Below are 13,876 nucleotides of genomic sequence, written 5' to 3'. Positions count from 1 at the left end.
TGGCGGTAGAACAACTTATTAGCTGAAAAAGCCATTTTTCTTTAAAATAGTGTTTGGAAGCGACAGCTTTATTTAGCCGCATGCTGTTCGCTGTGGGATCTGCGGCCTTTCTGTGTCGCTCAGCTCCAGGAGCATTGAATTCTCCCCGCACCTCCAGCGCAGGTGAAAGGGCATGTTTTAAATTTGACATTTTTTGATCCCCAAAACGACCCCCTGCTGCGTCTTTTAAAGGAATTTCTGCCCCAGATTTTGCTTTCTGCCTGATGCTTTGCTTCTGGCTTAGTCGTTGCTGGTGCAATGAATTCCTGCCTGGCACAGATGATGTGCCGGTGATGTTGCAGTGCCAGCTCTGGTTTCCCCCGGCCCAAAGACAGGCTTCTGCTGAGAAAATAATGGGAATTTATTGCCAAGCGGCTTCATGGTGGCGCAGAGCCCTCGTGTCATCCCCTGCCCTTCTTTTGGGGGCCGCTGTGGCGTCCAGCCTGGCCTCCCTGTCACATGAAGCTCTCCACTGTCCTCCTGCGACACAGCTCGCATCCCCGGCCTGGCGGAGCTGCCGCCGCCATCACCTCCAGCTGGTGTTTTTCAGCTTCCCCCAGGCTGTTCCCGGTTCTCCGGGTTGGCACCACCGCGGTGGAGATGTGGAAGGAACCCGTGAGGGCAGAGGCAGCCTCCTGCTCGTGCTGGCGGCGGCTGCAGCGGCAAATGCGCCACATTTCCCTGCGGAAATGCACCGTGAAAAGCCCATAGACGAGTGGGTCCAGGCAGGTGTTGAAGAGGCCAAAGAGGAAGAGGATGTGGCTGAGGGATGGCGGCACCTTCTCCCGGGTCAACATCTCCGGGGAGAACCAGTACCAGAGGCCCAGGAGGTAGTAGGGTGTCCAGCAGACGATGAAGGTCAGGACGATGACGATGGACATCTTGAGCGTCCGCATCCTGGCCCGGGGGATGTTGTCGTAAGAGCGACGGAGCTGGATCTCCCGGGAGGAGGCTGCAGGGCGCGAATGGAGCAAGAGGTGGGAAGGAGAGGGCAGGAATTAGGTTAATTAGACAGTTGGGTTAATGAGCTGGGGAGGGGGAAGCGGGGTGCGGGACTGCAGGGAGGTGGAAAAGGAAGAGAAAAGGGGTGGAGGCAGAGCCCCAGCACTCACCGCGGGGGTCCTTCATCCTGCCCGAGATGGCAGCGAGGATGCGGCCGTAGCAGAGCACCATGACAAGGAGGGGCAGGAGGAAGAGGCAGGCAAAGGTGAACATGTTGTAGAGCGTCTCCTGCCAGTGCGCTCCAAAACTCCCCACCGTCGCGCACTGCACGAAGCGCCGTGGCCGTGACCGGCTCACCGTGCGGAACACGAACGCCTGCAAGGAGGCAGGAGGCCATCAGTGCCCTTCCTCCCCTCTGCCATCGTCATCATCATCCCACCCAAGGTGGTGACATCCCCTCCTGACCTCGGGGCTGAGGGTTCACCTACCTGGGGCAGGGCCAGCAGGGCACTGAGCCCCCACGCTGTGCACAGCATGGCCTTGTTCCTCCTCTCGGCGCAGCCCAGCACCAGGGGGTTGACAATGGCGGCGTGGCGGTCCAAGGCGATGACGACGGTGATGAAGGCCGAGGCATACATGGCGGCCAACTTGAGGAACATGAGCCCCCGGCACGCCACATCCCCCCCGTACCACTGCACGGTGACATTCCAGGCAGCGTCCAACGGCATCACCACCAGCGTCACCAGCAGATCGGCTGCTGCCAGGTTGGCCATCAGGATGCGGATGCGGGGTGGCCGCCGCTGTGGTGCCCGGGCGGCCGACCAGAGCACAGCCCCGTTGCAGCACACCGAGGAGAGGAAGAGGAGGCAGGTGACAGCCACCCGCACCTTGGCTGCTGTGGAGAAGGTGGGCAGCAGGACTGGCTCCTCAATGGCGCAGCTCCGGTTTCCCGCCGTCCCGGTGACATTCATGCTGGCGGTGGCTGCCACCACTGGGCTGGGAGCCTGGGGACCCGCTTGGCTTTGTCCCCGCAGCAGGATGCGGTGAGACTGAGCATCTTTGCCTCCGATCTCCCTGTGGGGTCCTGCTCCTCCGACCTGAGTTTGGTCAGGTCTCAGCCCAGGGGGCGCCCGGAGCGATGGCGCCTGCCTGGGTCCCCTCTTGTTTTCCACACCAGGATGTGGTGCATAAAGGAGCCCCGACCCAGGTTGGGGACAGTGGCCTTGTCCCCACCTTCTCCAAGGGCCCCCTGGCTTGGGGAGCACCCAAGGGTGCAGCTCACCCCAAAGGAGCCCTCAGCACCCAGCAGGATGGGGCTGGTCACCTGTGGCCCCTGGTATCACCCCCTTCTTTGTGTCCCCGGCCAGACCGGGGTCTCCTTCCTCCTCCTTCCTCCTCCTTGCCCGGAGAAGAACCCTGTGGGGGTCAGAAAATCCCTCTGGTCACTGAGAAGGGGACAGCGGGGGGTCCTGTGACCGGCCTCACTCCCTGTCCTCACGTTTGCGGAGGAGCCATGTCCTTGTGCCCGGTGCCCCGGGAACTGCCCCCCATGTCCCCTTGTCCTCCGTGGGGTGGTTTTAGCCGGGGGGGGATGCAGGGGGGACTCTGGCTGTCCCATGTCCCATCCCCTGCTCTGCGACAATGTCCTCCACCCCATTGCCCCCGTCCCCATCGATACCTCCCATTTCCCAGTGCCACTCCAGTCTGTCCCGGGCACCCCTGCCGTGTCCCCCCCTCCCTAGCAGTGTCCTCAGCCCCAGCAGTGCCCCACACAGTGTCTCCAAGCCCCAGCAGCGTCCCCAGCCCCAGCAGTGTCCCCCAGCAGGGTCCCCCAGCATTGTCCCCAGCCCTGGCAGTGTCCCCAAGCCCCAGCAGTGTCCTGGAGTGTCGTCCCCAGCCCTGACAGTGTCCCACAGCAGCGTCCCCAGCCTCAGCAGGGCCCCATTGCAGTGTCCCCAGCCCCAGCTGTGTCCCCAAGCCCTGATGATGTCCCCAGCCCTGGCAGTGTCCCACAACGATCTCCCCAGCCCCAGCAGTCTCCCCAGCAGTGTCCCCAAGTCCCATCACCGTTGCCAAGCAGCAGCAGAGCCCCACAGCAGTGTCCCCAAGCCCTATCAGTGTCCCCCAGTGGTGTCCCCAAGCCCCAGCAGTGTCCCCCGGCAGCAGCAGTGCCCCACAGCAGTGTCCCCAAGCCCTATCAGTGTCCCCCAGTGGTGTCCCCAAGCCCCAGCAGTGTCCCCCGGCAGCAGCAGTGCCCCACAGCAGTGTCCCCAGCCCCGGCAGTGTCCCCCGGCAGTGTCCCCAAGCCCCAGCGGTGTCCCACAGCAGTGTCCCCAGCCCCAGCAGTGTCCCCCAGCCCCAGCGCTGTCCCCAGCCCCGGCAGTGTCCCCCGGCAGTGTCCCCAGCCCCGGCAGTGTCCCCAGCAGGGTCCTCCAGCAGTGTCCCCAGCCCTGGCAGTGTCCCCAAGCCCCAGCAGTGTCCTGGAGTGTCGTCCCCAGCCCTGACAGTGTCCCACAGCAGCGTCCCCAGCCCCAGCAGTGTCCCCCAGCAGGGTCCCCCAGCAGTGTCCCCAGCCCCGGCAGTGTCCCCCGGCAGTGTCCCCAAGCCCCAGCAGTGTCCCCAGCCCCGGCAGTGTCCCCCAGCCCCAGCGCTGTCCCCAGCCCCGGCAGTGTCGTCCCCCCCCGGTGCAGTACCCTCCGCAGTGCTGCCGCCCCGCGATGCCGCAGCCGCCGCCCGCCCCGGCCCGGCCCGGCCCGGCCCATCCTCCCGCTGCGGCACCGGCCCGGCCCCCCCCCGCATCCCCCGGCCCCGGCCCGGCCCCCCCCCAGCAGTCCCCGGCCCCGGCCCGGCCCCGCCGGCAGCCCCCGGGCCACCCGCACCCCCCAGTACCGCGCCGCAGGGCTGCGGGGTGTCCCCCCCCGCAGCATGGGGGTCCCTGCCACCCCCCTCACCACCCCCCCCCACTGGCACCGGGGCTGAGCCTGTGCCCACCCGCTGGGACCTCCCCGCGCTATCCCCACAGAGAATGGGGGGGGCCGGGCTGCCCCCTCCCACGGCCACACCGCTGCTCAGGACCCCCCCCAGTGAGACCCATCAGGGCCCCCTGGCCAGATGTGCTGGCACCCAGATGTAGCAGTCCTCAGGGACCATGGCACCCATACGTTTTGGCACCCGTATGTTTTATCAACCCAGATGTGCCAGCCCACGTGCACATGGTGCCCAGATGTTCTGGCACCCAGACCCAGCTGCGACAGTCTTGGTAAAGCCTGGTACCCAGATGTGCCAGCCCTCCTACAACCTGGTACCCAGCTGTGCTGTGACCCAGCTGTGCTGCCATCCAGATGTGCCGTTCCCACGTGCACCCGGGTGCTCAGATGTGCTGTGACCTAGTTACGCCGGTGCCTAGACGTGCCAATCCCCCTGCACATGGTGCCCAGGTGTGCTGGCACCCACCCAGATGTGCCAGTCCTTGTGCACCCAGGTGCGTCCAGATGTGCTGGCCCCTGACCTGCCCATGCCCAGGGTGAGTGCTCCCCCCCACCCCCGGCCCCCACGACTCTTGGAGACAGGCCGAGCTCTGCTGGAGCCTTTATTCACCAGAACGCCGACAGCAGGTGCCCCCCCCCCGCCTCCGCCCGCTCCCACCCCAGCACCCCCCTTGCTGGGACCCTGCACCCCAAAAATGTGAGGAGACCCCCCCTGGGGAGGGACTGTCCAGGGAACCGCGGTGGGTCTGGTTATTGCTCACAGCACCCAGCTCCCGGCAGTGCCTGGCACTGGTGGGGACGTGGGACCCCCCAAACATGGGGCAGGTCAGGCAGTCGTCAGCTGCTGCTGAGCTCCATAGAGAAAAGCAGTGCTGGGAGGATGAGGAGGGAGCAGGAGGAAGACACAGGGGAGCCCTGGAGGTGGTGGGGGGACGTTACACACTGGCTCCTGAAGGAATTTGGGGTCGTGCAAAGTTTCTGCCCACGGCAGCAATGGAAGAATTGTCATGTGCCTGCAGTCATCAGTAGGGTTCAGAGTGAATGTTGCCACTGCCTGCATGAGGAGGCCCCATGCTGGCACGAGAGCAGCCGGGCAGGGACAGAGCAGCCGCCCCAGAGGGGGTCCGTTCATGGGCGGGGGTCCCCAAGGATGCTGGGAGCAGGACCCAGGTGTCCGGGTGCCACTCCAGGTTTGGGGGGGATGTCCCTAACTGCCGGGTTCCAGGGCCATGCTGCTCTGGAAGGTGGCCAACTGCCGCATCTCCTCCGTCTGCATCGAGTGCCGGCGCAGCAGCTTGCGTCGTCCCTTGGGCGAGCCACGGGGGCCAGGGGGGTGCGGGCCAGGGTGCAAGGGGGGCAAGAAGCCAGCCCTCCCAGAGGCCAAGGGCTCCAGCAAGAGCGTGCCGGAGCCACGACGCTCCAGCAAACCGGGCGGGCGCCGACGGGTGGCCGGAGGCGACTCGCTGGCTGGCAGCGGCATGGCCGAGCCCTCCATTTCAGGAGGGTCCCAGCGAGGCGGTTTGACCCGCGCCGTTTCAGGGGCCGTGTTGCGACGTGCCAATGGCTGTGGGCAAGCAGGGGGCACCCGTTCAGCCCAGGCGGCCCCTGGCAGCCCGGCAGCCTCACGGCCCTCCACGCTGTGCCGCCGTGGGCGCCCGCCCAGGCTCAGCCCCTCCATCCCCGCCACCAACGTCTCGGGGGGTCCCCGCGTCCCCTCTGTCCCCGGGGCCACCAACCCCCAGGGCTCAGAGTTGAGGCGCTTCAGCGGCCGCGCCCGGGCGCGGGGTGGGTCTGGCGCGGCAGCGGTCGGTGCCGGTGGTGGCGGGGGGAAGCAGAAAACATCCCTCTCCTCTTCCTTCTCGCTGCCGGCTGGTGACGCCGCCGTCCGCACCTCAATGTCAGAAGGCGACATGCAAAGGGCTGGGGAACGTTTCTCCTCCAGCCCTGGCGACGGGGGCGAGTTTAGGTATTGGCGCGTGGTTTTGGTCCCTGAGGGTGAGGTGTCAGTGGTGATGATGATCACCTCCTTCCCTCGGGCTTTGCAGGCATCCAGCAGCACCTGCAGTGTCTCCCGGTCCCCCCGGTTAATGGCATACACCAAAGCAGAGGCTCCAGCATAATCACGAGCACTGGGATCGGCACCGTGGGCCAACAGAATGGTGGCTACTGCCGGCCCGGCACGTTCGGCGCAGGCGTGCATCAACGCCGTCTTGCCCGTTTTATCGGGAATGTTGGGATCGGCGCCGTTTTCCAGCAGGTACCGCACCATGCGGGGCTGCTCCAGTGGGTCAGCGTAACCGGCCCGGCATGCGGCCATCAGCGGTGTTTGCCCGGCAGCATTGCCCTCGTTGATGTAGGCTCCCCCTTCCAACAAGAGACGGGTGAGACGGAATTTGCCCTGCGCCACAGCACGCAGCAAGGCCGAACCGTCCGCTGGTAACATGGTTAAACCAGGGGGGCCAGCAGCACCGGGTGGGCGGTGGACGGGGCTGGGCATGGCGGCGCTTATGGCAGCGGGGACGGCAGATGGTTGTGCTGGTCCGGGGGCGTCCCTTGCTCACTGCAATGGGACACAGCACATGTTGAACCTCCCCCACACCGAACCCACCCAGGATGGGACAGTCTCCCCCCACCTCAGTTTCCCCAGCTGGGTCCCAGGAGGGGATGGTTCCCGTGGATGCCATCAGCTGTCCCGGCGCAGCCCTGACCCCCCCAGGCCTCTCTGCCGCTGCCTCTGGGCTGTGCCCACCTGCCTGTGCCCCTCCTCCACACCCCTGTCCTGCTGCCTGTTACCCCTCCTGCATCCCCATCCCCTACCCACGTCCCCTGCCTGTCCCCCATCCGCGCCCCCCCGGCCTCTGTTCCCTCCCGTACTCCCCCAAATCCTCTTCCTGCACCCGCTCCTTGCACCCCCCATTCCCTGCCTGCATCCACTGCCCGTATCCCCATTCCCTGCCCATATCCCCCTCCTGTGCCCCCCTGCATCCCCTGCCCGTACCCCCATTCCCTGCCTGTACCCCCCTCCTGTGCCCCCCCTGCATCCCCTGCCTGTACCGCCCTCCTATATCCCCCCCCGCATCCCCTGCCCGTACCTCCCTCCTGTAACCCCCCCTGCATACCCTGCCCATACCCCCATTCCCTGCCCGTCCCCCCCTCCTGTGCCCCCCCTTCATCCCCTGGCCCTACCTCTGTGCTGTACCCCCCTGCATCTCCTGCCCGTACCCCCATCCCCTGCCTGTATCCCTGCCTGCCCGGTTCCCATGGCGACCGCAGCTCATCCTGCTCCTCAGCTCTCTGACCAGCCAAGAAAATGGGGGAGAAACCACCATCCTTCCAATTCCCCCCAGTTCTCCAGCCTGGCTGGTGGCTGCCACCGAGCAAGACACCGGGCTGCCACCGAGATTGGGCCTGGCACTCACGGCTGCACCGTCTCCCCCGGGGTAGGGGAGACACCGCAGAGAGGAGACCCCCCATCCCAGCCCCTCTCTCCCCCCATCCCTCTTTTCATCTGTTACCATGGTAACCGGAGCGTGGTATCCCCCAGCGACAGGTCCCGGTCCCAGGTGCCCCGGGGATGGAGGTGTCGGGGACATCGCCCGGTAGCCGCCATCCCAGCCTGCCGCCGGCATAGCGGGGGTGTGGAGGGGAAGGCAGGGGAGGTTATTTGGAGGGTTTTTCCCCCCCCTGCATCACTATTTTTGGCAGCTGCTGGCGCGGGGGGCGGGGGGGGAGCTGGAGCGGGATGAATCACCCGGCGGCGCAGCCGGCAACGAACCCGCTGCGCGGAGCTGCCTGCGCGGGGGTGCGAGGGAGAGAGCCATCATGGGGCCAGAGAGATGCCATGGGACCAGAGAACTGCTATGGGGCCTGGCACGGTGGGGCTGGGGGCCATGGAGCATTGGAGAGCTGGGGGAGCACGGGGCAGCAGGGCTGGGGGTTCACAGGGCAGTGGGGCTGAAGGGGAGGGTCAGAACACAGCAGGGCTGGGGGGGTCACATGGCAGGGGGGCCCAGCGCAGTGGGGCTGAGGGCCATGGGACATTGGAGACTGGGGGGCCCGTGGGGCAGCGGGGCTGGGGGTCCCAGCACAGTGAGGCTAGGGGGTCACAAGGCAGTGGGGCTGGGGGCTATGGGGCAGCGAGGCCCCAGTGCTCGGGAGCTGAGATGCCCGTAGGGCGCTGGGGGGGCCTCTGCGCCCCCCGTTTCGCCCCCCCGCCCCATTCATCCCCGTCCCAGCCCCATTCATTCATTCATTCATGCCTTCCCTCCGCCCCGCCCCTCGCCCCGCCCCCTACCCTTTGATTGGCTCCGCCACCCGCAAATCAGCGCGGCGCAGGTGCGTAGGCCCCGCCCTCTCCCGAACCCTGCGTATCCGCAGCGGCCCCGGACGCACGTGGAGTGGCTGCGCGTGCGCGGTGTGAGTAACCGGGACCGGGGCGGGGGGGGCTCCGGGAGGGAGCGGGACGAGGGGGACTGTCCCATGTGCCCCCCCCTGTCCCGCCCGTGTCCCCTCCCGTCCCCGTGTCCCCCGGCGGCTGCGCCGTGTGCCCCCCAGCGTATCCCCCCGTGTGTCCCTCCCACTTCCCCGTGACCCTGGGGGGGCTCCTCGCTGTGTCCCTGTGTCCCGTGGGGTGCCTGCCCCACGTCTCACCGTGCCCCGGGGGGGCTGCCCGCTGTCGTGTCCCTCACCATGTCCCCTCGTGTCCCCGGGGAGGGCTGCCCCGTGTCGTGTCCCGTCCTATCCCTCGCCGTGTCCCCATGCCCCGGAGAGGGCTGCCCCGTGTCTTGTCCCCCGCCATGTCCCCTCGTGTCCCGGGGGGGCTGCCCCATGTTCTCCCCACTCACCCCCCGTGTCCGGGGGGGGCTGCCCCATGGCTCCCTGTGCCCCCCCCGTCCCTGCTGCCCCCCTCGCTCCCCTCAAACCTCCCCAGCGCAGGGGGGCTGCCCCCCTCCCCAACAAGGAGGCGCTTATTCTCAACCCCTTGTGTCCCCACAGCGCCCCCCCCCCCCGCCCCCCCCCCCAGCCATGGCGGGCCGAGGCCGGGGTCGGGGCCGCGGGCAGATGACTTTCAACGTGGAGGCGGTGGGGATCGGGAAGGGGGATGCGCTGCCCCCCCCAACCCTCCAGCCCTCCCCTCTCTTTCCGGTAAGTCCTCGGGGGGGCTTCCCCCCCCCATCCCTGGTGTCCTTAAAGAGGGGGGGGGTCCCTGATGTGTGCGTGTCTCCCCCGAGGGGAGCTGAGCGCGGCTGAGCACTGATGCACTTGCTGCATGGGTGCCATCCCCCCCCCCCCCCGGCAGCCGCTGGAGCACCGGGCGGCCCCGCTGCCCGGCGGGGAGGAGGGCGAGTACATGCTGGCGCTGAAGCAGGAGCTGCGGGGGGCCATGAAGAACCTCCCCTACTTCGTCAAACCCGGGGCGCCCCGCAGAGGTACGGCGGAAGAGGGGGGGCGATCCTCCTGCACCCCCCCTGCGAGCAGGGAGGGGGGTGTGGGGGGAGAGAGGGTGCCCACCCCACGGTGCCCAGCTCGCTGCCCTGCATCACCTCAGCCCCACTGATTCCCCTCCAGACCCCCCAGCCCCATGCCCCCCCCCCCTCCCCCCGCGCCTTTGCATTGGCACTCCCCAGCCGCCACTGCTGTGAACCCCCCCAGGCCCACGGTCCCCAGCCCCACTGCAGTGGGACCCCCCCTCGCCCCGCTCTTGTGATCCCCCCCAGCCCCATCACACCCCCCCAGCCCCACTGCATCGGGCACCGCCCCCCAGCCCTGCAGTCCTCCACCCCACTGCATTGTGAGCCCCCCTCCAACCCCATGGCCCCCGACCCCGCTACCCCCATAGCCCCCTAACTCCACTGTGTTGGGACAACCCCCCCCCAAGCCCCCACAACTCCCCCCAGCCCGTGTTGTGACCTCCCAGCCCAATGTGCCCCCCACCCTCACTGTTGTGACCCCCCCCCAGGCCCACGGCCACCAGCCCCACTGCATTGGGTCCCCCCCCAGCACCATGGCCCCCACCAGGCCGCATGGTGGCTATTCCCAGCTGGGCTGCCTTGTGCCCTTGGGTGTCCCCAGGGGGGAGTGTGTGTCCCCGGTCCCCCCGCGGTGACCCCCACCTTGTGCTCCCCCAGATATCGAGCGCTACTCGGACAAGTACCAGATCTCCAGCCCCATCGACAGTGCCATTGACTGGAACCCAGGTTTGGGGGGGGGGGGAACGGGACAGGGAACCTGGGGGGAGACAGGGACCTGTGGAGGGCGGCGGGGGGGCTCCCGATCCAGCCCCTCACTCTGCCCCACAGACTGGAGGCGGCTGCCACGGGAGCTGAAGATCCGGGTTGCGGGCGGCTGCGGAAAGGCAGTGAGTGTCCCCCTCTGTCCCCCCCCATCCCCGCCGTGGGGCCAGACTCTGCCCCCCCGGGGGGTAACGCTCCCCTCTGACCCCTCCCCTGCAGGGACCACCATCCTCATCCCCAAGTGCAAGCAGCGGGTTGCACTGGACAAGGAGGAGACCATTAAGAAGCTGGAGGTAACGGGGCCGAAGGCTCGGCCACCGTCCCCTGTGGCGGTAGGGGGGGTCCCCACTGGGGTGGCCCAGCTGGATGTTGGGGGTTAACACCACAGGGGCTCCCCTGAACCCCTCAGAGCCTGGAGAAGAAAGAGGAAGAGGTGACATCGGAGGAGGAAGAGGAGAAGGAGGAGGAAGAAGAAGGGAAAGAAGAGGAGGAAGAGGAGTATGACGAGGAGGAGCATGAAGAGGTGAGATGGGGGGGGGGGACATCCCAGTGAGACCCCAGCTGGGGAGGTGGGTGCAGCCGCCCTGGCCGTGAGGTGGCCCTGGCAGGGTGGGGGGACATGCGGGTGCCACCCTGACCCCCACCCTGTGTCCTCCCCCTGTCCCCAGGAGACCGACTACATCATGTCCTACTTCGACAACGGCGAGGACTTCGGCGCTGACAGCGATGACAACATGGACGAGGCGGTCTACTGAGCACCCCCACTGCCACACACCCCCCCCCCGGCACTCTGGGGTCCCCTGTCACCCCCCCGCCCTGGGCACCTGGGTCCCCTGTTACCCCCTCCAGAACACCGGGGTCTCCTGTCACCAGCCCTCCTCCTCAACACCAGGGTCCCCTGTCACCAGCTGCCCCCCCCCCCTCCAGGGCACTAGGGTCCCCTGCCACCCCCTCCCCAGATGCCTGTGTCCCCTGTCACCCCCCCTTGGGCCACCAGGATCCCCTGTCACTAGCACACACAGACACTGGGTCCCCTGTCACCTGCCTCCCCAGATGCCTGGGTGCCCTGTCACCCCCCTCCCCGGACACCAGGGTCCCCTATCGCCCCCCTCCCTGTATTTCTGGGTCCCTCGTCGCCCCTCCAGAACACTGGGGTCTCCTGTCACCACTCCCCCTCCATGACACTGGGGTACCCTGTCACCAGCGTCACCCACAGGGCACTGGGGTCCCCTGCCACCCCTCCTTGGGACACCACGATCCTCTGTCACCAGCACACACAGACACTGGGTCTCCTGTCACCCGTCACCTCCAGCCGGCAGGTGGCACTTGTGCTCCAGGGATGGAGGGTTGGGACACCGCAGGGTCGGGGCACCCCAGGGTGCTGGCAGCTGGGGGGTCACATGGGGACACCCCCCTGCCCCCCAACTTGGGTGGGGTCCTGGGGGGACTCCTGATCCCCTGCGGGGGGACCTGGGGGGGGGAAGGACCCCCCAGCCTTGTCCCCAAGCCAGCAGTGGGGTGGGGTCGTCCCTTTTGGAGGCAGTTTTATGGGTGATGGGGGGGGGGGGAACCCCCCCAAACTGCCCCCCACATCCCCGGCCTCACGCCCCTTTTTGCAGCATCTTTTTAACATTTGGGATTTTTTTTTAACTTAATTTTGGGTGGATTAAAGTTGACTTCTGTATTTCCAGGTTGTCTTGTGCAGCGGCCTCAACCCGCACGGAGCTTTTGGGGAAGGGCCCGGATAATGGGCTCCCCCCGCCGCCCCCCCCCCGCCGGAGCACACAGGGTCTGTCGTTATTGTTTTCCAAGCCCCGCTGCTGCCAGGTCTCCTGAGCCGATCATAAAGAAGCCCTTGTTATTGTAGGGTTCACGGCAAGGGGGGAGCCCTGCCCTGGGAGGGGGAGTTGGGTGCGCCCGTGGGTGCAGGGAGCAGCTGTGCCTCCCCCCAGCTTTCTGCCCCACACGTGCAGGGCCGGCTCCTGGCATCGCCCGGGTGCCATGAGTGCCTGGCTGCACCCGGTTTTCCGCCCCGACACCCCCATCGGCTCACGCTCCGGTGCCCCCCTGGCCCTAGCCATGTGGTGGGGCGGCACGTGGCACCCGCTGGGTGCCGGGGAAGGGGGGGGGTGTGTGTGCAAATCGCCAGCTCCTGGAGTCAGGGGGGTGCAGCCGCAGCATGCCCCTGTTCCCCCAGCACCATGGCAGCAGCTCGGGGGGGGGTTGACCCCAGCACCCCGCTGGGGTTCCCCCAGTCTGGATTAACCCCTTGGCGCTGGATTGCAGCAACACGGGGTGCAGGATCAGGCCCCTGCTCCAGCCCGAGGTGGGGGGGTGAAGGTTTGTGCCTCCCTGGGGAGTGGAGGCTGGGGGGGGGGGGGGGGGGCGGCAGGGTTTGAACCCCCCCCCGAGTCTGGGGTGATGGGTGATACGGGGGGTGCTGGGCTGAGCCCTGCCAAACTCATTGCATGCACCAGCAGTTGAAAAAAGCTGCTGGGAGGGCGGGAAAGGGTTTTTTTTGGGGTGGAAAAGGTGTTTCGGGGTGGGGGGGGGGGAAGGTGTTGTCTCCGGACAAGGAGAGCCGGGCGGGGGCCGCTCATGTGAAGCTCATGTGATGGGGAAGCACCGCCCCCGCCCCGGGCAGGTTCCTGTTTATGGCTGGTTTTTAATCCTTGGGTAATAAAATAAATAAAAAAAAAAAAACAAACCACCCAACAAACCCCAAACAAAAGCGGCAGCTCGGCAAAGCCAACGCTTGTTCCCTCCCAGCTGCCTTCCCCCCCCCCGGGCCCCCCCCCCGGCCAAAAGCAGCGCTGTCCCCAAGGGGGACCGGGCCCTCATGGGATCCCAGGGGGTGGTGATTTCCCTGCTGCACCCCCCCCCGGTGCTCCGGGGGGCAAAGAAATAACCCCCCAGGGGTCAGAGGGTGGGCAGCAGTGACACCCCACGCCCCCCCACCCCTGACGATAAAATTGGGAAGAGGCCCAGGATTTGGCCGTGGGGTGCGGGGAGCGGCCTCCCAATCGCCGGGGAAGGGAGCTGGAACTGGGGGTGGCGGTGGGTTTGCTTTACACACCACCCCCCCCACCAACCCCGAGTTCGTGCCTTGGTTTCCCGGCGCAGGCGGACGGCGCGTGGCCTCCTCGTGCTGCCGCCCTGCGCAGCCGCGGACACAACGCTATTTTTACACACACACACCCCCCCCCGCCGGGACTGCGAGCGTGGAGGCCTCGTGAGGGGCCAGTCTGGGGGATGTTGGGGTGCCAGGGGGGTTTTGGGGTGTTTAGGGAGGACTGCACACCCCCAGCCACCCCGCCCCAGCACCCCCCACCTGAAAGAGGATTTTTCCAGGGAAGCGGCGGGAGGATTCGGGGGAGTGGGAGGGAGAGAGTGGCCGAGTCCTTCTCCCGCACCCCACAGCAAAAGGAGGACCAAACTGTGCCGAAAGGTGGAGGATGCTCCGATCCCGGCTGCTCCGCATCCCTTCAGGGACATCCTAGTCCCATTCCTATCCCAACCCAATCCCATCCCTTTCCCATTCCCTTCCCCATTCCCTTCCCCATCCCCAATCCCATCCCCATCCCCAATTCCATCCCATCCCCAATCCCATCCCCATTCCCATCCCATCCCATCCCGGCAGCGTCGCTGCTCCCGGATGCTCTGGTTTGTCCGAGG

General features: G+C 67.1%; 3 protein-coding genes across 4 annotated transcripts; 1 reads left to right on the top strand and 2 right to left on the bottom strand.

Annotated features, from left to right (window-relative positions):
* Nucleotides 1–27: 27 nt before the first annotated feature.
* Nucleotides 28–3,707, bottom strand: LOC134526018 (gonadotropin-releasing hormone II receptor-like). The gene is made up of 4 exons (XM_063357426.1): nucleotides 3,675–3,707; nucleotides 1,470–2,397; nucleotides 1,152–1,356; nucleotides 28–991 (listed from the first exon to the last, which is right to left on the bottom strand). Exons 2-4 carry the CDS (start codon nucleotides 1,950–1,952, stop codon nucleotides 495–497), a joined length of 1,185 nt encoding a protein of 394 aa, XP_063213496.1. The 5' UTR covers nucleotides 1,953–2,397; nucleotides 3,675–3,707; the 3' UTR covers nucleotides 28–494.
* A 918-nt stretch (nucleotides 3,708–4,625) lies between these two features.
* ANKRD34A (ankyrin repeat domain 34A) lies at nucleotides 4,626–7,692 on the bottom strand. 2 transcript variants are annotated; one of them, XM_063357443.1, is made up of 2 exons: nucleotides 7,484–7,692; nucleotides 4,626–6,528 (listed from the first exon to the last, which is right to left on the bottom strand). In XM_063357443.1, the coding sequence occupies exon 2, from the start codon at nucleotides 6,463–6,465 to the stop codon at nucleotides 5,176–5,178; it is 1,290 nt and encodes a 429-aa protein (XP_063213513.1). In that variant the 5' UTR covers nucleotides 6,466–6,528; nucleotides 7,484–7,692; the 3' UTR covers nucleotides 4,626–5,175. The 2 variants fall into 2 exon arrangements, with proteins under 2 accessions (XP_063213513.1, XP_063213514.1); XM_063357444.1 differs by lacking the exon at nucleotides 7,484–7,692 and adding an exon at nucleotides 7,155–7,406.
* Nucleotides 7,693–8,442: 750 nt separating this feature from the next.
* On the top strand, nucleotides 8,443–12,504 carry POLR3GL (RNA polymerase III subunit GL). Its single transcript, XM_063357445.1, is given in 8 exon segments — nucleotides 8,443–9,113; nucleotides 9,268–9,397; nucleotides 10,097–10,165; nucleotides 10,268–10,308; nucleotides 10,311–10,326; nucleotides 10,421–10,494; nucleotides 10,611–10,724; nucleotides 10,870–12,504. Coding segments are annotated over 8 exon segments (987 nt in total). The 5' UTR covers nucleotides 8,443–8,657; the 3' UTR covers nucleotides 10,957–12,504.
* Nucleotides 12,505–13,876: the final 1,372 nt, after the last annotated feature.

Source organism: Chroicocephalus ridibundus, chromosome 21, assembly GCF_963924245.1.
Source record: "Chroicocephalus ridibundus chromosome 21, bChrRid1.1, whole genome shotgun sequence".
Classification (NCBI taxonomy): domain Eukaryota; kingdom Metazoa; phylum Chordata; class Aves; order Charadriiformes; family Laridae; genus Chroicocephalus; species Chroicocephalus ridibundus.
This window is presented reverse-complemented; position numbering and strand designations above follow the sequence as displayed.